The 26,264-nt window shown below is 37.1% G+C and overlaps 1 protein-coding gene across 4 annotated transcripts in view; it reads left to right on the top strand.

The window, feature by feature from the left end:
- Window positions 1–26,264, top strand: part of Alg14 (ALG14 UDP-N-acetylglucosaminyltransferase subunit) — a 110,901-nt gene that overhangs the window by 18,161 nt on the left and 66,476 nt on the right. For 3 of the 4 annotated variants that reach the window (XM_004841222.3, XM_087213167.1, XM_087213166.1), the window contains exon 3: window positions 10,017–10,148. The exons of the other annotated variant lie outside the window; for it this stretch is intronic. In XM_004841222.3, the coding sequence (XP_004841279.1) occupies window positions 10,017–10,148 (132 nt within the window). The remainder of the gene's footprint in view (window positions 1–10,016; window positions 10,149–26,264) is intronic. 4 annotated transcript variants of the gene reach the window in all.

Here is a 26,264-nt window from a genome sequence, read left to right as displayed (position 1 = left end):
GCTAACTTCACGTAGTAGACTGAGGCTGTGCACAATTTCCTGAGTCCTCTAAATTTAATGCATTTGGTGTCTGTCTTCAATTTCTAAGAAGTTCTAAGAGAAATATTTGTAAACGATATAGTAGCAGTTTGGGGGTATTGTTTCAGTTTGTGAACTATGTATTATAACTAATGTTTTAACTTAACTACAGTTTTAGAATATGACATACATATATTCATCCTTCTTATTCTAGAAGACTTGAGCTATATTCAGTTATAAAAGCTGAAAATAATTTGGAAGAAAGCCAGTCTAAATGAATGAAATATTTTAATAAGAAAATGTAATTTTTTTGCACTAGAAATTCTGATGTGGCTGTTTCAGTGAATATATGGTTATCTTTGAAATACTGTGTCAGGTAGATTTAGACATGGTTGCTGAAGTATTTCAGATAGCTTAATCTCAAATTCCTCCATAAACCGTAATGATTTCTTCTGTTTCTAGAACTAAGGCATTTTACAACGTGCAGCCGTAACATTTTGTAATATATTATTGTTTTTCTCTATTTTTAAGCAAATTAATGACATTCTAATAACCAACATTTGGACTGAAATAAATAACTCAATTTGTTACTTACATTGTGAATATAAACACACTTCTTTTTTGTTACAGAATCAGGGTGTGGCTTGTTTGGGAATTCTCTGTGTCCTTCCTTTTGCATGGACTGCAGCTCTTTGGTCCCTTTGGAAACACTTCTGGAGCCTGGTAGTTACAATCTCACCAAGTACAGCCTAATCCCAAGCCCTAAAAGTTCAAGGCTGTGCCTGGCAACTGACTTCAAGTCGTAGTGAGGATGACTGAGGAGCTGAACCAGGTTAAGGAAGTGAAGGAAGCACAGAGCTCAATGGGTGTTCACTTGTCCTTCCTTGCATATGGTGGCTACTCACCTCATGGTGGCTGAGGAAGTGCCTTGTGACTGAGGGAGCTTCTCAGATTGGGGCTCGCTGATAACTTGGGCACAGCCAGTCTAGACCTCAGTGTCCCACTGTCAAAAGAGACTTGGCTGAGATCAAGAACTCTGGGCTAGCCACCATGATCCCATGACTGGCCCTCAAGGCTGAGCTGTCAAAGGTGAGTAAGGCTGTTGCTCCAGGCTATGCCTCTAAAATCCAGATTCTGAGTATTGTCTTCCTAGATTCCCAGTTGTTTTGCTTTTTATGGCTACCTGCTAGGTCAAACTGTTGCCCCAGTTCCAAGTCAAACCCCTCTCTGCCCCATTTCAATATGAAAAGTACTTGTCATTTTCTAACATTGATATATTTTGTGCTTGGAGAACATTTTACTGATTCAAAATTATACTTGAAATCATATCACAATAAATAATGATACACAGTCAGCCTGTTTCCTCTTTTTTGTTCTCTCCCTAGGGCAGTGATAGAGAACCTTTCAGAGCTTTCAGTGATAACAAACAGCCCACTGCAGCACCTGTGCCATAGGTTTGCCGCCATTGCCCTAGGATATGATTACCCCACCTGGAAACCTGAGAGTATTGCCTTAAACTCTCCAGCTTCCTTAAATTCTTCCTCCTTGTTGTATGCCCTTTCCATTCCTTCACCTTAGTGCTGCGGCTGACCTTTGTGCCTCAGCATCATTTTGCTGACTGTTTCAGTGATTTCCCATTGCCTTTCCTCCTCTGGTTGAGCTCCCATCCGTTCTGTCTATTCTTACAGTTGCCAGAAGGTTGTTTCTTGAAGCAGATTTGATCACTTTACTCTCCCTTTCAAACATTTGTCAGTGGCTCCCCACTGCCTTTAGATTTGAGTACATACCCATTAACGTGTATTTGTAGGCTTTCCCTCTCCAACTCCAATTTCTGCTGCTCTCTACCTTGCTTCTTACATAGCAAAATATAGTTCCCCAATATTCCATACTCTTTTATGCTTCTCTTCTCTGAATATGCTGCTGCTTTTGTCTGAAGACACCTCCCCACCATGCCTGATGGTCAGATCAGACATCTCTTCTAAGAAACCTAACTTAGCAAAGTATAGTTTGTTGTTTCATATATTGCTAATATTATATTTAATAATTATGTCTCATGTTTTTCTTTTTGGTTGCAATTATCAGTTTTTCTTTTTTCTCAGTTTTTATTAGTACATGCTTGCAGTACAGAATGATTGCATGCCTCAGGGGGAGTTGATTTATGTACATGACACATCTCAATTCCTTTTTCATCCCCTTCTCCTTCCCTTCCTCCTCCCTCTTCCATCTCTTAGTCCCATTCCAATTTGCAAAAGATCTTGGTTTCTCTTAAATGAGAAAACCAAAATATAAATAAGAGCAAAATCAAAAGTAAATAATAGGAAATGGTGAGAGAAATCTTTTGCAATTACTATTTTTTCTGTTGCCTATCCAGACCATAGTGAGTTCCTGAGGGTATCCTATTTTCCTTTGTGTACTCCAATTACTATCACCTGATAGATGTTCATTGGCTATTTAATGAGTGAATTAACCAGTCAGTGTGTGCTCATCGTAAGAGTACAGCTCTGAAATCCAGCACCATAACAAATGCAATATAGAGAACAATAAAGGGAAATTGTCAACTTATAAAACAAGAAAAATTTAGTCTTGTTTCTGGTGAGACATGATTTACTTGTCCAGAGATTTCAGTAATGATAGAGTCTCTTTTCCCTGTCTTCTGCATTGGCAGCTCCACGAACTCACTCTAGTATTGCCTCCAGCAGCTCCAGGCTCTTGCATTGGGGCGGCAAAAACTTGTCTTGCTACCTTGTACTAAACTGCCTGAGGAAGAAGTGGGTCTCTTGTAGCTTGTGAGAGATTAACCCTCCTCTTCCCAAAAGCCCCAGCAAATATTTTCTGCCTCATGTTCTCCACTTACATTCACATCATTCACCCAATCATTATGGCTAGAAATGGTTAATATTTTATGATAAATTATGGTCATTCTGATTTCCGAATGATTGTTTTTCAACAATTTGGCATACATTTAAAAAACACAAAGCCTCGGTGTTGCTTAAGCTATTCCAGACCTACTCTTGGAGCTAGGGTGGGGGTGAAGGAGACAGGGGATAACTACACTAAATCCATCTGGCAGAGGATGTGAGATGAATGAGTAGCTCAAAGGAAATCAGGGTGTTGTAAAAAGAAGGGTCAATAGGCTGGAAAGAAGGTAACAAATGTTCATTATAAAGGGCTTAAAAATCTTTTGGAGAAGAATCCTGTAATATTTTTAGAAACAAACTACTTTTTTATTTTTTTTTGAATCCTGAAACCACCAGGTAAGAAGCATCTTATGGTGAGGGCAGGAGCGGCTACAGGGCACAGGGAGGGGCTAGAGTGTAAGCCTTGTTTGTCTTTGACAAGTCAGCCTTGAAAGCCAGTTGTGAGATCCTGGTGGCTAATTGAGGCTCCTTGATCAGAGGCCGGCCTCTTGTTTCACAATGGGAGTTTGAGTAATAAAAGAGTTGTTTTACTCAAGGTGACAGAGCTGCTTATCAGCTGTACTAAGTCTGGAACAGCTTCCTTGCGTGTGTCACTTCATGGCATGTCATCAGCTACCATGAAGTATAAATATCTACCAAATACTTGAAGGACATGCATATAAGGGATTTTTTTGTGGTAAACTTTGATCATCTTGATTTCAGAATGATTGGTTGAACTATCCAATATATATTTTTAAAATATATGTGAAAGAAAGCTGAAACTTTTTGGTTAAATGAAATTTTACCATTTTAGTTTTGTCTTGTTTCCAAGATTCTGCAATAATGTGGCATTCATTAAATAATAAATGTATTGTACATTTCAGTGTGTGGTAACAAAAAAGAATGACTTCATAGACCACTCAATCTGCTCTGTTGTGGTTTATGATGCCATCTGGATTCTTTGGTGGAATTATTTCCATCTAATTCACCATAAACCTCTATTTAGTTTTCACAAATCTAAAGCCAGATATGTTTGTGGCTTTTAGCAATGATGTAATTCTGGAATATACTTTGAAATGTAAAAGTTGTCATATACTATTAGTACTTAACTCAGTGTTTCACATAATTCAGACAAACTAGAAGCCTGCAAAAAATCCATTTCTCCACTTAATTTTTAATTTTTTTCAGCATTCTGCTTTTCTGGTCTATCTTTTTTCTTTTTTTTTTTGGTTCTCAGGGATGGAACTCGGGTCCTTGCGCTTGGATAGCAGGCAGCAAAACCACTGAGCTAAATCCCCAGCCCAAAATGTTTTTTTTGGTACCAGGGATTGAACTCGGGACCTTCTGCTTGCAAGGCAGGTGGTGGAACCACTGAGCTAAATCCCCAGCCTGTCACTACATATTTTAACATACATCAATCAAGTATGTGTAGGGAGCATGGGGAGGACCTCTGGGCATATAGAATATTATAATACCTGGCTTCTAGCCCTCCTTAATTAAGAAGCCCAGATAGTTAGGATGTTTCACTAAGATACACATTTTCTGTATGGCAGAGAGAGAAAGTCTTCCTTCTTTGGGTAACTGTATGAGAGACACTGTATTTTGTTACAAGGTATATACATATTTAGGATATACTCATTGAACTGGACAGAAAGGACTCCACAAATAAAACATCCTTCCTAGCAGCATGTGACCCAGCTGGTCACCAGGCTGGGATAATAGGAAAACAGCAGAACTTGCCAGATGGAATTTGGGGCCTAAGATTCAATAGAAAAGTCTTAATACGGCTAAGGTCCCATATTTCTATTGTGGTTTTTCTCCAGAAAAGCATAGGAGATGAGGGAGGGAGTCATTGGTAACAGTGGTAGATAGGGTTGATAAGCCAAACCTACAGTGTAGAAGAGGACACATAGGGCAGAGAGATAGGAGGAGGGAAGGAGCCCAATTCTCATAGATCTGAGAAAAGAGACAACAAGCTCTATGGGTTTGAGAATGTAAAAATATTGAATAGATGACTTGAAAAACCAAGAGAGATGAGGACACAAATCAGGATGGGTAGTTGGCTATGCATTACAGCAATAGGATTTAAGGCCTGAACTCCATAGGAAGTTTATCCACCTTCTTAGGTGCTGGGTGAGGTGCAGAGAAGATTCAATCACAAATTTCAAGGCATGTGGAAGAATTTGAGTCATATTCTGGCACTGTCACATTGAGAAAGTCCAGCTTTGTCATGTGAAGTGAGAAGATTGAGTTTGTTGGTCTCTTACAACCCTGAGATATGAAGTTAAGAGCCAACATCTTCCCCATCTCCATTCTCCAACACACCATAGACTGGACTTCTAGAAGCTATAATGATAGGCATTTATGCGGCAAGTGTTTGTTGAGTACAAACAACAGGAACATTTAGAGTAAGTAGATAGCTATGAAATGTGTGTAGAGGTTTTTGAAAGAAAGAAACATAGGGCTAATGTTCTTCCTGTCTCTGCCAGCCCCAATATAAGCCTTCATTTCTATGCAGGAAATCTTTGATAGATTCTACTTTTCCATTTGTTGATTTCTGACCTGGAAATGCAGAAAGAGTAGCATGTTTTTCTGGCAAATACGATAGTTCCGTTTGGAGTTATTATCAGAAAGCCTATTGAATATATATGTATATGTATTTCTTAGCCTTGGTAGAATGGATTGAAAACCAGCTTAGCAGCCCATAGCATTGCTCAAAGGAAGAACTTTTTTCCTTGGATCCCTCTAAGAATCTAGGATAAGAAGACAATGCTTGGGTCATGTGGCCCACTACTGAATAACACAGTAGGTATGTGAGTGGGGGGTGGGGTGATAAATGATGGATGGGCATTTTTTTATGTCCTGCATTCCACTACAGGACATAAAAGAGGATCAGGAACAGTTCCTTCAAGGTGAGAAGTACCGACTAACAAAAATTGTAAGCCCATGAAAATGTACTTTATTTTAATTTCTCCAGATGCTACAACCCCCAGGGATTTATTGGTTAATTGCTGTACTCAGACCTAAATTGTAGCTCTTGGAATCCCTGTCCCATTCCCTTGTCTTCAAAAGAACTTTTGTCAAGACCAAAATACAGGCCTTCTATTAATAATTTTTTCTCATTGACTTCTTTGTATATGGGATTATGTTCTAAAACTATGTAAAATAAAAAATCTCTCCAGATTTTCCAGTGGCCAGGCTCTCAGTGTTTCCTGTAGGCAGTACAGGAAGGACATCAGTTACCTTGGACCTGCTTCTGTCAGCATGGGAAAAGTATCAGAAAAGGGTCCTCTGAGGAGAACTGATCAGTACAGTTATGGGAGACTTGGATTTAGAGAGTGATCTTTTCTTGGTAGGATTTGCAGTTACCTGAAATTATTGTTTTTGTTTTTTGGTACTGGGGATTGAACTCGGGACCTTGTGCTTGCAAGACCTAAAATTATTATTAAAAAATAATAATGTTTGGGAGATTTGGATGGGATTTGAAGGAGGAGGCTTCCCTAGTACAGAACAATAAGCCTGAGAGTGACACCATATGGCCTTTCCTGTCCCCTGCCAGTCATGTTTATCTCACTCTTAGGACTTTGAGATTGACTTTGTCCCAGCCATTATTGAAACTGTCCTCCTTGTTCTCAATGAAGATTCTTCCATACATTGACGCTTCAGGCTGTTCTGAATTAATATTCTTCCCTCTGATGTGGAAAAAGCTTCTCATTGCCCAACCTTGTGGATAAGCATATGCATGCATTTTTGGGGGGCGGGGGGGGGTACCGGGGATTGAACTCTGGACCTTGCGCTTGTGAGGCAGGCGGCGGAACCACTGAGTTAAATCCCCGGCCCAAGCATATATTTTATTATGTAAACTAGAACACTCCTCAGAGCAGAAGGGCACTGTTCATTATCCTGTGACAGTAAGTGTAAATGGGGCATCTTCTGCAAACTCTGTAGGTCATGTAGGTCACTGTAGGCATGTGATCATTGGCACAGTCAGCTCCAGCACACAGGTGGAACCAAGATACCCCTTCCCAGCCAAGCATCTAGTCTGGAGGCTTGAAAGCCTCATGTTTGGCTGGTGCATGCAGAAGTTAAAAGAAAGTTCATCAGACTTCAGTTACTAATCTTATCTTACCCTCATGCCTGTTTGTAACTTGCAGGCCCCATAGTTCCCATCTAGAACATGCCTCCTCTAGTCTCCGTTCTTCTGAGAATGATTTGGGACTCCCTAAACCCACTTTCTTGTTTTATTCAGGCTGCTTGTAGACTCTTCTTGTGGTAGACTCTTTGTGTCTCCTGTACAAGGTGACACCATATGGCCAAGAGTCTGCAGGGTCTTCTTCCATATCCAGGGCTAGGAAAGCTGTCTGTGTCAGCACCCCTGCCTTTCCAAGCCTGAGTGTTTTCTTCCTTGGAGCTAAGATGAAATCAGAAGAACCAGAGTGAGTATGATCACCTTTGATTCTCGAGGGACACTGCTTACCTATAACCCAGAAATATTGCTTCTTTACCAAGCTATATGCTCACAGCTTTAAGAAAAAAAATTAAAGGAACATGATACCCATGCTTTTTTTAAAAAGAGAAAATATTTCAGATTTTGAGATCAGGCCACAAGGTTTGGTGGAAGTAACATCCACAAGCTTTTTATAAGACCCTCCTGGGCTATTTTTATCATGATAATCATAGTGACATGACATTTTATTAGATTCAAATATATTTTGTAATAAAGGTCCACAGTTCCTTATATGAAAGCCTAAAAACTAGAAAAAAAAGCTTAAGTTTTTTATAAGCCTATTTAACAGCAAAACTTTGGTTTTATCCCCCTTAGTGTGAATATCCCCCTTAGTGTGAATATTCATATTTTTTATCACTTCAAAAATTTTTGATTATTTTTAAATTTAATATAATACGAGTAGATATTAATAAAAATATTTTTAAAACACTTCTGTGAAAAAAAATAAAATTTCATAGCAATTGGAGAATAACAGTAGCTTAATGCAGAAATATTAACCTGATTGACACCAAAGGAGAATATTATATAAGTATGTTATATGCATCATCTTTCCTAATCACACATTTCTGACTTGAGAGGTTTCTAAGAACAGATTTTTGGCTGTGTAGTACTACTTGCCCTGCTGCTTGTTTTCAATTAATAATCTCCACAAATTAAGCATGCACAGACCTCAAAAAGTTTAACTCTGATTGGTTACTGCTCCTGTATGTTCTATAGTTTGGAAACGACCCAGTATTAGTTTTTGGTACATTGTTAAGTACCTTAAGCCTTTGGATTCATTAAGGTAAATTATTGGTAAATATCTTAGTCACTTTCCATTGATCGGGAAAAAATATCCAGTACTTACAGCTTAAAAGAGGAGAGGTTGACTTTGGCTCATGGTTTCATTCTGTTTGTGCTGGCTCCAAGGCAGAAGTAGCATGGTAGAAGGACCTGGGTAGAGGGCAGTTGTTCATCCCATGGCAGCCAGGAAGTAGAGAGAGGGAGGTACCAAGGAGATAGACCGTTCCAGCTCATGCCCCCAGTGACCTGCCTTTAACCAGGCTCTACCTCCTAAGTTAATGAGAGCATTCACATAGCTCTGTAGAAAGTTCCTTGTAGCAAAGAATTAAGGCCACTGCAAACTACCAGTACTAAATTACCAGACATGTGGGCAAGAAATGTTGGAAATGGATTTCCAGCTTCAGTCGCGTCCTGAGTTGTTTGTAGCTCTAACCACAACTTGGTTTCAAGTTCGTAAGACATTCAATCCAGAGTTACCCAGCCAAGCCACTCCTGGATTGTTAATCCACAAAAGTTGTGAGGAACAAAAGCTACTTGTCATTTTAAGCTGCTAAATTTTGAGGAGGCAATAGATGACTGATACACCTGGAACTTTGGGAAAATGTGTTGGTTTCTCTGTTAATTAAAATAATAATATATTCTTGTGAATTTCAAACAGATGTATATGGCATGCCAAATGAAAATATCCTCTATTTTCTTTATAATTTATGGCATTTTGTTCCAGATTTTCTCCTTGCAAATACTAATGTATGTATGTATTTGTATATACAGAACATGTGTATGAGTATGCATGAGTTTTTTGCTAATAGACCCTGGATCATATTAAATATGCGGTCCTATAACTTAGAGGTTTCACTTAATGTGATATTTTCTATATAAGTTCATAAAGATGTATGTCATGTTAACATATCCCCATGTATTTTGTTGTATAAGCTTCTTGGAGAATATTTAGTCTGTTTCCAATTTCTATAAATATATAGAGTGATACAGTGGATAGATGTGTGGATTAATCTGCAGGATATATTTGTAGAAACAACTACTGGATCAAAGATAGACACAATTTAAAATTCTGACAGGTACTTCCAGTTTGCCCTTCCAAAAAATTGTACCAATGTATTTGATTAGGGAATATAAACTTCCCCACACCCCCAACAACACCTAGTAGCTACAGTCATTAATCGGGTAGATAAAAAAATGACTGTTTTCTTTTGTGCTTCATTGTTAACCATCTTTTCATGTTTGTTAGATATTTGTCTTCTGTTTGAAAATATCCATCTTCTTTGCACATCTTGGTGTGATGTCATCTTTGTATTGATTTGTAAGATCAATTTGTGTGTCAGCATATTAACCTCTTTTCCATAACATTTTTTTTTTTTGGTACAGGGATCAAACTCGGATCCTTGTGCTTGCGCAGCAGGCGGTGAAACCACTGAGCTAAATCCCCGGCCCTTTCCCATAACATTTTATAGAAACTTATTGTCAAAACCTACTTTAGCATGTTTTTAAGTGATATTTAGGAAATTTTCTGTCATAACCCGGTGATGTGACTGTTAGATAAAGCATGAAAATAAATTTTAAAATTCTAATTTTAAGGGGCCACGGATTTAGCTCAGTGGTTTTGCTGCCTGCTGCACAAGCGCAAGGACCTGAGTTCAATCCCCAGTACCAAAACAAAACAAAACTCTAATTTTAAAATGGGTGAAATGAAAATAAAAAAATAAGAAAGCATTTTCTCTTTCTACAAATGTTAACTGTGTTAAATTTTGGCATCAGCGACCCAGTTGATTTGGATTTCTGCTGTTTCTGTCTAGCATAACAAATACTACATTCACCGAATTCCAAGAAGCCGTGAAGTTCAGCAGTCCTGGCTTTCCACAGTGCTCACCACATTGCACTCCATGTGGCTCTCCTTTCCCCTCATTCACCAAGTAAAGCCAGATCTGGTAAGACCACTGCAAAGGAGAGGGATGGTAACTCTCCTCTGCATCTTTCATTAGTACAGTAACTGAATTTATTGTTTTCTTAAATAGCTACCATTTATCAGTGTGCCAGGCAGTGTACTAGACTTTTTACTAAGCTTCGCTAAAATTTATCATTTAAATGTACTTTGCTGAAGGAGGTGAACATTTTTGCCGTCCTTTTCTTTCTATAACTTGAACACTAAATTTGCCCTTTTCTCCTACTTGTTTTATAAGCATTAGCAGAAGTGTCTTTGACTAGTTTTGTGCCTGTTCACCTGGTTCCCAGCCAACATCTTGTGCTCATCAACCAGAAGATAACTAATTCTTTAGTCTTTTAAATAGCCTTCTTTGTTTTTGTGAAGACTGTTACCAAATATGGTATAAAGTGGACAGAATGTATGTATATACACTCTGGTATTCATAGTAAATTAGTACAGGGCTGGGGATTTAGCTCAATAGTGCTGCTGGCCTGCCTCGCAAGTGCAAGGTCCTAAGTTCAATCCCTGCTACAAAAAAAAAAAGGTACCATAGTAAACTAGTACAGAAAATAGAAACATGGCCAGGGAGTTAGCTCAGTGGTTCCACCGCCTGCCTTGCAAGTGCAAGGACCCGAGTTTGATCCCTGGTAGCAAAAAAAAAAAAAAAGAAAGAAAATAGAAATATGAAAACTTAATGTACGCTGTGTTCAACCTTACTTTCCTTATCTATAAAAGTTTTAAGTTGTCTTGTTGTCTTTAGAATAAATTTCTATTAAATTCCAAATGTACTTCACTGGACAATGCAAATCAATGGATATGTTATCATAATATTGTATAAGTTTTAAAATAATACTCTTATTCCTGGTGAAGGTAGAATCCACTAACTGGCATAGCCTGAAAGGAAACTCTTCAGTTTCTTGAATACAGTAGTTGAACAGAAATGCATTTAGCTACAATGCTTTTGAAAGATATCCATTGGTTTGGTCCTCGCCTTTCATCAGCTGGATCACTCTTTTGGATGAATTTCTATGTGAGTAGTTTTTTACGTGAGTTTGTTTTTTAAAATATCAATTACAGACAGTGAAATGCACACATTGTAAATGTATAGTTTGACCACATTCCTAACAAGATAGACAGCATTTCTGTCATCCCAGAATGGTTTCTCCTGCCCTTTCCCAGTCAAGCCCTTCCCTCAAGCAACCATTATTCTGATTTCTGTCACCATAAATTAATTTTGCATATATCTCTTTTTAAAGTTTTATCAAAGTTTCCAGTTCAGAGAGTCCAGGTAGTTGAGTATCAGAGTGTTCCATCTCGTTTCCCTTTGGGGTTGCTGTAGGTGATCCAGAAGTCTGTTTTTGAGGCTTGTTTATGTGTCTTCTCATTTCCGTGGGTGTGGGGGGGTGCTTCTGGCACCCGTGCAGCTCACCTTCTCTACCCTAGGAGCTTGGGATGGCAGCGGGGGAGCTTCCTTCTGGGTGCTGGGACCGGCTCAGCTTCTCTGCCCTAGGAGCTTGGGGTGGTGGCTGGGGAGCTTCCTTTCGGGTGCTGGGACAGGCTCGGCTTCTCTGCCCTAGGAGCTTGGGATGGCGGCTGGGGAGCTTCCTTCTGGGGGCTGGGACCGGCTCAGCTTCTCTGCCCTAGAAGCTTGGGGTGGCAGCAAGGGAGCTTCCTTCCCGGTGCCAGTTTTGTCAAAGTTTATCTCATAATCTCGAACCACATTTTTTTAGTGTATAGAATTCAAATGTTCCCCTTAAGGATTATTTTGAAAGGTTTAATTTGTTCTCTTCTAAAACTTAAGTGATAAATGGGAAAGGAAATACAATTTTAAGACTGAAACTGGAAATTTTAGGTTTACATTTACCCTCACTAGAAATCTGTGGTCATTCTACTGGCAACAGCTAGCTTGAGTTCAGTGACATTAGACTGTAGGTGTTGAAGCTCAGAAGGACATGGCCTGATGCCTGCTATTTGTTGTGGATGCAGGTGAGGTCTGCCTGGCCTAAGTTTTTGATACCTCCATAGTAGGACATTTCCTGGGGATGGAACATTTGATTCCAGGTACACTTTGGCCATTTTTTTTTTTTTTTTTTTTTTTTTGGTGCTGGAGATTAATTAAGAGCCTCACACGTGCTAGGCAAGTGTTTTACTGCTGAGTCCCAGCTCCAGTCCTCACTTTGGTTTTTATTTTAGTTAGTTCCTTTCTGAGCTTTATTCTTTATCTTAAAAGAGTTGGGCTCGATATTCTCTCAGTTTCCTCCTTAGCCTAAAATTTTATGAGCACCATAAATTTGCTGGTAAAATGTAGAAGAGAAAAAGATTATGTTTCTAAGAAATAAAAGAAAATGGGGGATAAATGTAAATTACTTATCCCATCTTAAAGTTATATCAGCCTGGCCTGGTGGTGCACGCCTGTAATCCCAGCACTTGGCAGGCTGAGGCAGGAGTATCACCACAAGTTTGAGGCCTGCCTGAACTACATAGTGAGTTCAAGGCCAGCCTGAACTGCATACATAGCAAGACCCTGTCTCAAAAAAAAAAAAATTTATATCAAATCTGAACATTATCATGTGGATAGCTTCCCAGCTGAAGCTGAGTTCCTATTTAGTGATAATTCCCCTTTACAGAGAAGAAAATTGATGGTTAAGAGATGTTTCACTGCATTGAAAGAAAAACTACAACATGCAGATCTCTCCTATTCTCATCCATAAAGGGCTGAGTGTACATGTGTCCACAAAATTCATATGTTGAAATCCTAGCCCTCAAGAGAATAGCACAGGAGGTGGGGCCTTTGAGACATGATAAGGTCTGGTGCAGAGCCCTCATGAATGAGATTAGTATCATAAAAGAAACCCCAGGAAGTTCCCTCACACCTTCCACCATGTAAGATTACAGTGCAAAGAAGGCTGTCTTTGAGGAAGCAGGCCTTCAAGAGAAAATGAATCACTAGTACCTTGATCCTGGACTTCTAAGGCCTCAGAACTGTGAGAAAAGAGTATTTGTTGTTTATAAGCATCCAGTTGAAGGCAGCCAAAACAGACTAAAAATCATCCTTCCTTTTCATCACAAAGTACCATTCCTTCTTTACTTCTTTAAAACATGAAAGAAAAGCCTGCTCTTAGAATAGCAGCATGAGAGTTTAAATTGCTGGAGTTCTTTGAACAGCCAAGTGCTTTTCACTTCTCTTTAGCTGTATGCACCTGAGTTAATGTTTGTTGATCCATTCAACCATATCTGTTTCTTCTTCATCATACATAAAATGTAAATAAAGACACTCTCCTTACTGTTCCAAACGTAAGTTCTGAATTATCAGAGACCCCTGCAGCGGATGCCCATCTCCTGCTCAGTGCTACTATGCATAGTGAGAAGAGAAACTTAGAGATAGAATTAAAGAGATAGAGATGGGGAACTGGGATGACCAGTGCTTGAGCAAGCAAAGGAACTGAATGGCCAGAACTGTTGATATTTATTGGTGACACAATCATTGTTAGGTTGGGGTGAGGGGACCACATGAAGGGACTATGTGTAGTTACTAGGGATACTTTGCTGATGCAGAAAAGGCTTGTAAAGGAAGAGACAAAGCATTCTTGTGTTAGGCTGGGAATGGAATTGACCTCGGCTGTGTGTTAAATCACACGCCTTGGTCAAACTCACTTCTTAAAATAAGCTAATTGCAGGGTTAACTCTTTTCAGCCTGCTTTGGGCATAATCAATGGGGCAGTCTGCCACACTGAATAATAGAATATTTTAAAGATTTTGAAATAAAAATTCCATCTGGTACATAATAGCTAACATCTGTTGAGGACTTACATCTGCTAGACCTTATACTAAGCACTTTGCATTAATGTTGCATAAAATAGGTAGTACTGCCATTCACATTTAATGAATGAAGAAATTGAGATTCTAAGACATGAAGTGATTTGCTCAGAGTTTAAACCAATAAATACAAAAAAGAAACAAAACCTAAATCTTTCTGATTCCTAAGCTCAATACCTTAGATGCTGATTTATATGCTGCTATTTCTAGCTCTCACCTTGAAAGATGTGTTCATTCATTCAGAACAATTAATAATCAATTAATAAATTATTTTTTGAGTATCTAAACACATTACCTATAAATAATAGTACAAATGAGAATATATTCCAGCAAACATCCCAGTTAAGTGTCTGGTTTTAAAGTAGATATAACAGGCTATCCTACTTTAATAATAATGTAGATTTTTAAATTAAAAGTCAAATATATTTGTCAAAATAAAAGATTTTTAAAATTCAAAATAGATAAAACTGAGTGTGAGTAGTGTTAAAAATTATTAAAGAGGTATTACAAGATTCTGTAGATGAAATTGTCTTGGGAAATTAATTGAATTTAAATTACCAGTTTCCTATTATAGAAAATCATATGTAAAAATCATTGCAAGAAAATGTGCTGTTTTATCTCTTAACTGACTCTTTGAATGAGATAGTAACCTAAAACCTATTATTTTGAGGAAAATGTATAAATTCATTACTTGAGTGTACATATTAAAAGTCATACTGGTTTTGTTCAAGCAATTAAATGAAAACCTTTTCTTAGAGAAAAATTATAAACCCTGATTTGGAGAACTCAGTTTACTCCTTAACAATTGGAATATTAGATATGATAAAAAATAGGGATAAAAGTTTAATGTTTAAAAATTTATTGTAGTGAAAGACACATTGCCATTAATCTCACTCAAAATACTTCTCTTCACTTCAAAAATATTTATCCTGTCATTCTTGCCACTTTCTAAAGGAATTCTGGAAGTCTTCTTTCATGAATGTCTTTAGTTCTGCTGTTGTGGGTGCCTCAATGTCCTGAATCCATTGAACAGGAGGATTACCTTTCATGGTCATTTTGACTTTGGGGAAGAGCCAGAAGTCATACAGTGAATAAGGTAGATGAGGACACACCATAATGTTTTTACAAACCTGCCTTCCCATTGGATGGCATGTAATGGCAGCATTCAGCATATTTTTTGATCATAGCTTGTAAAGACATCTAAGACTTCTAAGAACTGCTTCAGAAAGTGGCAAGAATGATGGAATAAGTATGTTCAAAGTGAGGGGGAGTGATTTTAGAAGGACTTATGGCAATGTGTCTTTTACTGTAATAAATTTTTAAAATTTAAACATTCACTATATATTTTGATCACACCTTATTGATTTCTTCTCTGAAAAAGTCATTACTTTTTAAGTAGTGCTAATATTTCACACATAATATTTTTAAAGAAATTTTATTTTTATAGGACTTTACTACCCATCTGTGAATAAAAATCACAAATTCAGGGCCAGGGATTTAGCTCAGTGGCACTGCACCTGCCTCGCAAGCACAAGGTTGTGAGTTCGATCTCTGGTACCAAAAACAACAACAACAACAGCAAAAACATCACAAATTCATAGGACTATGCTTGAATTAAAAAACAAAACAAAAAACAGTGGATCAAAAATAAATCAGTTGTGTGGGCTGGGGATTTAGCTCAGTGGCACTGCACCTGCCTCGCAAGCGCAAGTGCCTGAGTTCGATCCCCAATACCAAAAGAAACAAACAAACAAAAATCATTTGTTACCAGGCTGTGTGAGTGGGAGAGGAACTGACTGCAGAAGGACTTTTAAAAAGTTTTGAGGGTAAGGAACTGGTTCTGTATCTTGTTATTTGACTGTGTTTGTTGAAACTCACACCTAAAAAGGCTAAATTTTACTGTGTATAAATTATTTCTTTGTAAATATGAAGTAGATAAAGTAGATTAAAATGTATGTCATTGCCAAAAGCATCAAAGCATTTGGTTTCCAGAAGTTTATGTGCAACATTTAACATCTTTGAGTAAAAGTGACTTAGTGAATCCTTGCTCACTTCTTTCTTGACACTCAACGACACCAGTTTGTGGCTTGGCCTAGAAAAGTGGAGCAAGTCCTTGAATTGGCAGCATTTGTCTGAAGCTTCTGAAATAACATTCAACATTCTTTTATTAAAAATGTGGGTCAGAGAGCATCAGAAAACAGCCAAAAATGATGTATTTCATTAAATGGATTGAGATACCTGATTATTTCAATGGCTTTCTTTATGTTTGTCTCTCTGTAACCTTGGAAGAAGGTAGAGTCAGATTTTGAATGCTCTATTACATGTTTGATTTGTAAGTGAGTTTATTATCCTCAGAGTGATAGATATTAAAAGTATTTATCAGATGCCTGCCCTGTGCTGATTTTCCACTTGGATAACAAATAGGCATCTGAAACTTACTTGGCCCAAGATAGGAGATAATTTCCTCCCCTTCCCCATCTTGATAAATTTGTTCACATCAGATACCCAGGATTTATCCAGGATTTGTCTCTGTGATACCTTAGTCCCTGTGTTCAATAGCAAGCCCTGACAACCATGTCTTCAAAATTTATCCTCCAGTCTGTCTGCTTCTGTCCATCTTTGCTGCCACTGTGCCATCCAACCTCTCATCACCAATTGCATAGAATCTTAACTTGTCTGCCTATAGGAAGTTCATAGACACTTCTGTGGTTTGAATGTGTCCCAGTTTTCATATGTTGGAGACTTAATCCCCAAACTCAATATTAATGACATTTTAGAGAAAGGACCTTTGAGCAGTGACTGGTTCATGAGGCGTAGATTCTGTTTGAGGATATGGGTCAGGCTTCAAGGTAGAGATGACATTGAAATTTAAGCAAACATGAATAAGAGTCATCCAGTTAGAGAATAGAAAGTGGTTATTTTAAGAAAATGAAGAGCTGGGAGTATAGCTCAACGTTAAGAGCACTTACCTAGCATGCACAAACCCCTGGGTTTGATCCCTGGCACTAAAAATAAAACAAAAAATCAGTAAAGAGTGAAAGGTTAATAAGTCAGTTAAGCAAGAGAGTCACAGAGGGCACATGAAATTGAAATCTTTTGGCTTTGCCTTTATTAATTGGCATTTTACATATAATATTGTTACTAGAAATTAAGGAAGTTTAAGACCTCAATGTAGTATAAGGCTAAAAATTACAGGCACAGTTAAGATGGCTTAATCAGCGTTTTTCTCTATTCTCATAGGAAGACTTCTTTTTATTGAAATTCAGTAAGAAGTTAAAGGATAGGACCACTTAACATTTTGTTAATTATCATTTTAATTCATATGGGGGATCCACCTAAAAGTCATATTTTTAAGTCTCTCAGGAAAATAACATTTATTGAACTTGTCCTGTGTGTCAAGTATTCTGAGTATTGCACAAATGTTAACTTATTTAACTCTCCTCTAACAGTGCTCTGATACAGTGCTATCTTCACCTCTATTTTATCCATGAGGAATTCACAATTTAGAGAGGTCTGACTAATCAAGTTCACATAGCTAGTCACTATAACACAACTCCAGCTCTCTTCAGAAATATATTCAGTGCTGCCAGAATTGGCTAATATGCTGTTACTAGGATTTTTCTTTAAAATATCTATAGTGCTGCAGGCACTGAAAAGGGTGAATAAAATACAGCTCATGTCTCCAAAAAGCTTGCATTAAGCTTCAAAGAAAATGGAGTGAAGAAACAACAGGTAGACATGAAATCCAGGTAGACAGAGCAATCTAGCAAATCCAGAAAAGCGATTCTGTTTAAATCAGAAATAACACTTCTATCTCTGCAGCCTACATTGGGTTACTTTTAACTTACTGTGATTGTCAAGATTTTCTTAAAAAGATTTGCATACATATTTTTTAAATTTTTTAGCATTTTAAAAATTTGAGATATAGGACTCAAGAACTTGCAAAGATAGTACATAAGGTCCTTAGTACCTGTTTCCCCTTCTGGTGACTTGTTATTTAATGATAGTACAATATCAAAGTCAGAAAAATCAATATTAGTAAAATCCTGTTAATCACACTGTGGAATTAACTCAGTTTTCACTATTTTTATATGCATTCACGTGTATATATGTGTATACACAATAAATCTAGGAGCTTTTTAAATAGAATCTCTGGAATATTCTGCATAGACAATCTGTGCACAGCCTTGGTAACTTAGAAACTCAGTGAGACCTTATGTCAAAATAAAATATTTAAAAACGGTTGGGGATATAGCCTTGGGTTTAGTCCCCAGTATGGAAGTGAGGGGGTGGGAGATGTTAGAATGATGTGAGCAGACATCTTTGCCTTGTTCCCAGTTTTAGGAAAAGATTATTAATTGTTTAACTGTTAAGTATGATGTTAATCTGTAGGTTTACTGTATAGGTTTCCTTCCATATTAGTGAGGGTTCTCCAGAGAAACAGAACCAGTGGAGGCCCAGAGACTAAGGCGCATGCGTGCACACAAATACAGATTGATTTGATTTAACGAATTGGCTTCCATAATTATGAAGGATAAGAAGTTTTAAGATCTGTGATCAGCAGGTTAGACTCAAGAGAGCTGACTGCTTAAGTTCCAATCCAAAAGCTGGCAGTCTTGAGTCAAGAAGAACCAGTTTTTCAGTTTAAGTGCAAATGCACGAAGAGACTGATGTTCCAGCTCAACTTGTTAGGCAGAGCAATTCCTTCTTACTGTTTTTTCTTTTGAGGAGTGGGGTCCTATTAAATTGAGGTCTTCAAGTGATTGGATGAATGAAGTCCCCCTGGATTAGGAAGGGCACTCTACTTTACCCACTCTACCAATTAAAATGCTAATCTCCTCCAGAAGCACTATCACAGACATGCTTAAAAAAATATTTAACCAAATGTCTGAATATGCCATTGCTCAATCAAGATCAAATATAAAATTAACCATCATACCTTCTATTCTTAATTTGCTGAGGTTTTTGAAAATTATGAATGAGTGTTGAATTTTGTAAAATGCAGTTTTTTAAAAGAGGCATAAAGAGATTTTTTTCCTTAAATTCTTTTATTCGTACTTTTTAGGTATACAATATTTACATTTATCATTGGGTGCTTGTACCTCTACATGATGCATCTTGGTTCTTATTTTTTTCCTCATTACCTGTGCGCCCTTCACCCCCTCCACCCTTCCCTATTCACATAGACTTTGTTTCCATTTTTTTCTTTTCTCATAATTTTTCCTTTCCCCCCTTTCCTTTCCCCTTCCCCTCCCACCACCCCTACCCCTTTGGACCTTTTCTTCCTATTTCAGATTATCAGTTATTCATTTTAATCATTTTAATTCTTATTTACACTTTCAGTTTCTCACACTAGAGAAACTATTCAGTATTTACACCTGTGTGTCCTATTTATTTCACTTATGAGTATGGCCTCAATATGCATCCATTTAGCTATGTGTCTCTAGTTTGTCATTCTTTATGGCTGAGTAGTACTCCATTTTATAACAAAATCACATCTTTTTATCCAATTTCCAGTTAATGGGCAGTTGGGCTGTTTCCAAGTTTTAGCTATTACAAACTGTGCCGCTATAAACATGGGTGCACATATATCACTGTGGTATGATTCTTTTAATTCTTTGGGGAAGATCCCCAGCAGGAGAATAGCTGGGTCAAATGGGACCTCTAGCCCTAGTTCTTTGAGGTATCTCCATATTGATTTCCACAGTGGTTGCACCAATCTGCACTCCCACCAACAATGGAGAAGGGTTCCTTTCTCCCCACACCCCTGCCAGCATTTGTTATTGGTTGATTTCTTGATAGCAGCCATTCTTTCTGGGGTGAGGTAGAATTTCAGTGTTGTTTACGTCTGCATCTCTCAAATGACCAGTGATGTTGAACATTTTTTCATATATTTATTTGCTGCTTTTACTTCTTTGTCTGAGAAATGTCTGTTCATTTCAGATGCCCATTTTTGAATTAGGCTTTTGAATTTGGGGAGTCTGATTTTTTCAGTTCTTTATATATTCTAGATAGTAGTTCTTTGTCTGAGATACAGCTGCTAAAAATTTATTCCCACATTGTAGGTTATCTTTTAGCTCTGTTGGTGGTTTCTCTTGCTCTGCAGAAGCTTTTAAATAAGATGAGATCCCAGTTGTTGATTCTTTGTATTAGTTTCCTTGCTACTGAGGTTTTGTTCATGAAGTCTTGTCCTATGCCAGTGTCTTCAAGAGTTCTATCTAACTTATCGTCCAGCAAGTTTAGTGCTTCTGTCTTAATATTTAGATCTTTAATCCACTTCGATCTTAGTTTAGTGCACAATGATAGGTATGGGTCTAGTTTTAATCTTTGGCAGGCTGAAATCCAGTTTTTCCAACACCATTTATTAAATAGACTGTCTTTCCTTCAGTGAGGGTGGTTGGCTCCTTTGTCAAAGATGAGGTGGCTGAGTATGTCTGACGTTGTTTCTGCATCTTCTAATCTATTCCACTGATCCTCGGGTCTGTTTCTTTGCCAGTACCATGCTGTTTTTATCACAGTAGCTTTGTAATATAGTTTCAAGTTGGGAATTCTGATACCCCCAGCCATGTCTCTGTTGCCTAGAATTGCTTTTGCTATTCTAGGTCTCTTCTGGTTCCAAATAAATTTTTGGATTGTTTTCTCTAGTTCCGTGAAGTGTATTGTTGGAATTTCACTCGGCATTGCATTAAATCTATATAGTAGTTTTGAAAGTATGGCCATTTTCACTATATTGGGTCTTCCTACCCAGGAGCAAGGGATGTCTTTCCATTTTCTTATGTCCTCCTCGATCTCCTTTTTTAGAGTGCTGTAGTTTTCAGTGTAGAAGTCTTTTGCTTCCTTTGATAGGTTGATTCCTAGATATTTCATTTTTTTGGATGGTATTGTAAAAGGAATTATTGCCCTAGTTTCTCTTTCAGTGAGTCTGCTATTTGTATATAACAAGGCTATTGTTTTTTGAGTGTTGACCTTGTATCCAGCTACTCTACTGAATCTGTCAATTAAGTCTAGAAATCTTTTGGTGGAGTTTTTTGGGTCTTCTATGTAAAGTATCATATCATCAGCAAATAATGGCAGTTTAACTTCTTCCTTTCCTATCTGTATTCCTTTTATTTCTTTCTCTTTTCTAATTGCTGTGGCTAATGTTTCCAGAACTATATTGAACGGGAGTGGTGATAGTGGGCATCCTTGTGTTGTTCCTGATTTTAGCGTGGAAGTTTTCAGTCTTTGACCATTTAGTATGATGTTGGCTATTGGTTTTTCATAGATAGCCTTAATCAGATTAAGATAAAGACCTTCCATTCCAATTTTCTGTAGGGTTTTTATCATGAATGGGTGTTGGATTTTGTTGAATGCCTTTTCTGCATCTATTGAGATGATCATATAGTTTTGTCCTTGACTCTGTTAATATAGTGTATTACATTTATTGATTTATGAATGTTGAACCATCCTTGCATCCTTGGGATAAATCCAACTTGGTCAGGGTGTATGACCTTCTTGATGACCCTCTGTATTCTGTTTGCCAGAATCTTGTTGAGGATTTTTGGATATATGTTTATTAGGGAGATTGGCCTGTAGTTCTCCATAAAGAGATTTTTTTTAGACAGAAGTGTAAAAGTACACACTCAAATAGAGTAAAGGTTCTCAAGAGTAGTATACCACAGTTTCAAATGCTTTTGTGGCATCAACTAATGCATCATGATCTTATTCATCTTTTTTGGCCTTTTTTTTTTTTTTAGATAGGGTTTTGCTATGTTGTTCAGGCTAACCTTGAACTCACTATGTAGCCCAGGCTGGCCTCGAACTCACAGCAATCCTCCTGCCTCAGCCTCCAAGTGCTGTGACTGCAGGTGTGTACCACGCACCCAACTGATATGTTTCATCTTTACCATGTTTATGTGGATTTCAGATATTGAAAGTGTTCCATTCCTAAAATAAATCCCACCTAGTTGTGGTGTATAATTTTTTTTATGTATTAATGAATTTGATTTACTAGTAATTTGTTGAGGAATTTTATGATGGCATTCATGAGGAATATTGGTCTTTAGCTTTCTTTTTCAGATTGTCTTTATCAGGTTTTGATATTGAGGTAGTGCTTGCCTCATAAAACAAGTTGGGAAGTGTTTCCTACTCTTCATTTTCTGGAAGAGATGACTAATAATTGATTTTAACACTCCTTTAAATGTTTGGTAAAATTCTTCAGTGAAACTCTCTTAGAGATTTCTTTTTCAGAAAATGAGCACACTAAAGTTAAGGATTAAATGTCTTTAGCAGTCATAAAATTATTCAGATTATTAATCTCATATTGGATGAATTCTAATAGTTTGTGTTTTTAGAATTTTTCTCTTTCATCTAAGCTGTCAAATTTTGAGTATGGAAAGTTATTTTTGGTATGCCTTTATTATCCTTTTCTACAGTTTCAGGGTCTATAGTTATATCCTGTTTTACTACTGGTATTGGCAACTTTATATTTATCTCTCTTGCTAAAGATACCAGCTGTCTTGGTTGTTTTAGAGAATCAGCTTTTTTGTTTCATTTATTTTAGTTATTTTCTTTCTTCTTATTGCTTTGGGTTCATTTCTTCTGCTCTTTTTTTGTTTCTTAACGTAAGAACTTACTGATTTAAGATCTTCCTCTTTTCTAATGTAAGGATTCAGTGTTAATAAATTTCCAGCAGCACTTCTTTAGCTTCATTCTGTGAATCTTGATATATTGTATTTTCATTTTCCTTCAGTTCTAAGTATTCTTTATGTCCTTTGAGATTTCATTTTTGACCCATGGGTTGGAGTGTTTCCAAGTGTTGGGAGATTTTTTTCTTATTACCTTTTACTTATGGAGCTCCAGTTTGATTCCATTGTGGTCAAAGATCATGCTCTGATTCTAAATATGTTGCGATTTGGTTTATGATCCAAAATATGTGTCTTGATGAATATTCCAAGAGTGCTTGAAAAAAATACATGTTCTGAGGCCAGAAGTGGTGGCACATGCCTTTAATCCTAGAACTTGGAAAGCTGGAGCAGGAAAATCACAAATTCAAGGACAGAGTAAGGTGCAGTCTAGGATGAGTTTGAGGCCAGCCTGGAGTACATAGTGAGGTCCCATCTCAAAAAAAAAAAAAGTATTCTGTGCTTGTTGTATGGAATATTCTAAAACTATCTGTTAAATTCTATTGGTTGATGATAATGTCGAGTTTTTATGTACTTTTATTGATTTTTCTAATAATTTTATTTATTGCTAAAGGGCATAAGTATGTTCTGGCCTTTCTAAAAGCGTATCTAAATAGTCCCATTGATCTTGACCTTTCATAATCCCTTCTGTGTTCTTCTTCCCCCAATAAAGCCAAACAAGTTTACTGTTTTGTTTGTTTCTTTTTTTTTTGGTACGGGGGATCAAACTCGGGTCCTTCCACTTTGAAGACAGGTGGTGTAACCACTGAGCTAAATCCCCAGCCCTATTTTGTTTCTTAAAGCCCAAAGATTTCTTCATTATTATGTCTTCTTTAGTTTCTCCTAAAAGTAGGAGCCTTTGAGTCAGTAGGCTGATCTCATATTGTCTTGAAAATATACTCTTGAAATTTGTTTCAGGGAGAAGGGGAAAGAAGATTTAATTTGTGAGGTTACTGATCATTAAACTAGAGTTAGATGAATGCTTATGTTGGGGTGGCCGGTGTCTGTGAAGTTCCTGAGGATAAAGGCCACATGATTTTGCATTTCCTATGGTCCCTTCTTAGAAAAGTGCCCCCACATATTTGTGGAATGACTTAAAAATAAATAAATGAGTGCTGGATGATGTGAGTCATCACAAAGAGAAAGACACCCACTCCCTAAAATGGTGCTTTTCTCAGGCTCCATTAAAAGTTTAAAAAACCAAGAGGATTTCCAGAGTCTGCAGTGTTTGATTACTGGCTTCACTCCAACCTGGCTGTTGTTAAATGAAATGCTAAAGGAAAGAGCTCTGCAAAAATGAAACATAATTTAATTTTTAATCAAGTAAAAAATACATTTCAGATTTTTAGTATATAAAAATTAGAAAGAAACCATTCCAGCCTAATATTCTGTCTCTTTGCCTAAGAGCTGATTTAATTCACCATGACAAGTTTAGATGTATTTATTACATCTACACTCATGCTTTGTATGAAAGAAATCAGTTATTTTACTTAGCCTTTTTTTTTCCCTATTCCATACTCAGTTTAAGCTATGAACCTTAGTTCATACCAGTAGGAAGTTGATGACATGGGTTATAGCTTACTGTCCATAAATAGGATATCGAAATTTTTAAAAAATTAACTGTTTTCTGTCATAAGCCATAAACAAAATATCAGGATTACCACTGTTTGCATAGCATTTAAGATTTTTATTGGACTACTAATTAACATGTGTTTTAAACGTTACCAAAAGCCAATTCGCTTTTCATTAGTATGCCAGAACTCCTAAAGGATCTTTGTTTTTCCCTATGTTGATTTGATTTGACTTATACAATGACTTTTATCTGGTATTATATTTTTTGGGTCATCAAAAACCTTTATAATATATTCAAAGGAAACTTTTTAAAAAAGGTCACCCACCCCAAGATGTCTATCTATAATAATGAAGTTAAGTGAGAATAAGATTTTTCAAGCCAACTTCAGTAATAAACAATTAGACCACACTATGTACTGCCTCATGTTTTCCAAGATTAATGAAATCATACTTGGAAGCCATTTGTTTTGGTTTCTTCAGTTCCTCTTCCTCTGTTACCCAGTACTCCATAACACATTAATAACAGTATTTGTCTTTCCCAACTTGTCTCCTCTCATATATGCATTGAAAAATAAGCAGCCTTCATACAGATACAGAAGAACCAGTTGTGTATTGTACATGTACCTGCCAACTCTAATGATGGTCAGAAGCCACTGTTTGTGAGAAGTGACTTGATGTGAAAATCCCCCCAAATATCTGGTTTCTTATAAGTGACAAACTACTTTTCCCAGCTACATAGTGAAATCACCAGCTGTGCCACTGAGACATTGGCTGGGCAACAACCTATAGCTGCTTCCATCCTCAGATGAGGTCTTTAATTTAACATTATGGCTTCTATTTCACATTTTGATAGGGCTCAGAACAAAATGTGTTTCAAAATTAGTCTATGTATTATCAGTTAGACATTGCTTTGAGTTGTTTTTATTCTTCTTTTCAGGGACTCTCAGAAGCTTGAAAATGTTTTTTTCTTTTTAAGTTGATGTTTTTCACTTGGCAAACATTTTATTTTTCCTCTCTGTAGAAGCCTAGTGTGGCTTTGCTTACTATTTTTACTCTGTTGTTTGGCTTTGCTTGTGTCACTTTCTGAGTTGCCACTATTCCAGACCATCAGATATATATTAGATCTGGGCCTAGTGGGGACTCTTCCTTTCATGGTGAAATCCAGTGTGTTTTCCTAAGGATAACAGTATAGGTATGATAAGAACAAAAATGAAAGTGGAATGGAGAGAAATTCAGTTATGAGAGGATAAGAAAAAGGGAAGCGTGATGAAAACAAAGCTATTTTCAAAGAAGATACTAAAACAGGATTAGAGGCAGTGAGCCTGGAGAAACTTCATTTTATGGACAGGGAGGTGGAAGGTACTGGTGCCTAGGTGAGAAACAGAGGCTGAAGTAAAGAATGGAAACCTTTGAGATGACCTTAAATGAATAAGTAATTCTCAACACCAGTTTAGCTTTACAGGTTTTCAGTGCCCATTTTTAATGCTTCACACTAATGTCTTAGTGTGGTGGGACCATTTAGGATTTTTTACTTTATTAAAAAAATAATTGCAACCCAGTGTTTCCTGACAGCCTCTAGAGATGAAAATCCATCTGCTCTTCAGTCTTTCTTTATAATTTCTCATTTTTCTCTCCACACAAGCCATTGAGTAAAACATACCTTTTTAGGTTGGGATTTAGTAACCCAAGCTGCTTCTCATCTTTTATGGTGCCTTTTCTACATGGCCAAAAGGGTAAACTGGATACATGGGCAAAGATAAGATACATGGGCAAATCATTATATTCTTCCAAAGCATCTTATAATCAGGGATATGCAAACTGTGATTAGCATAGATTTACTAAGAAGAATAAATAAGTAAACACTTTATACATTTCAAACATTCTTGTGGCTTACAGAAAAAGATTTTTTTTAGCATTATTACTTAGAGGGGTGAAAAGATCCTATTAGAAACAGGTTAAAGAGCTTGAAGTTACTGCACACTATTAAAAACAGCAAAAAGTTCCCTGCTGATAAGACCTTCAAATTACAAAACACATATTGTGGCTGACCATTCCTTTTAAGAAATACA

This window comes from Heterocephalus glaber, unplaced genomic scaffold (assembly GCF_053883595.1).
Source record: "Heterocephalus glaber isolate CG9 unplaced genomic scaffold, H.glaber_assembly_v1.0 deba00001442, whole genome shotgun sequence".
In the NCBI taxonomy this organism is placed as follows: domain Eukaryota; kingdom Metazoa; phylum Chordata; class Mammalia; order Rodentia; family Bathyergidae; genus Heterocephalus; species Heterocephalus glaber.
Note: the sequence above shows the minus strand (reverse complement) of the source record. Positions and strands in the feature narration are given on the sequence as shown.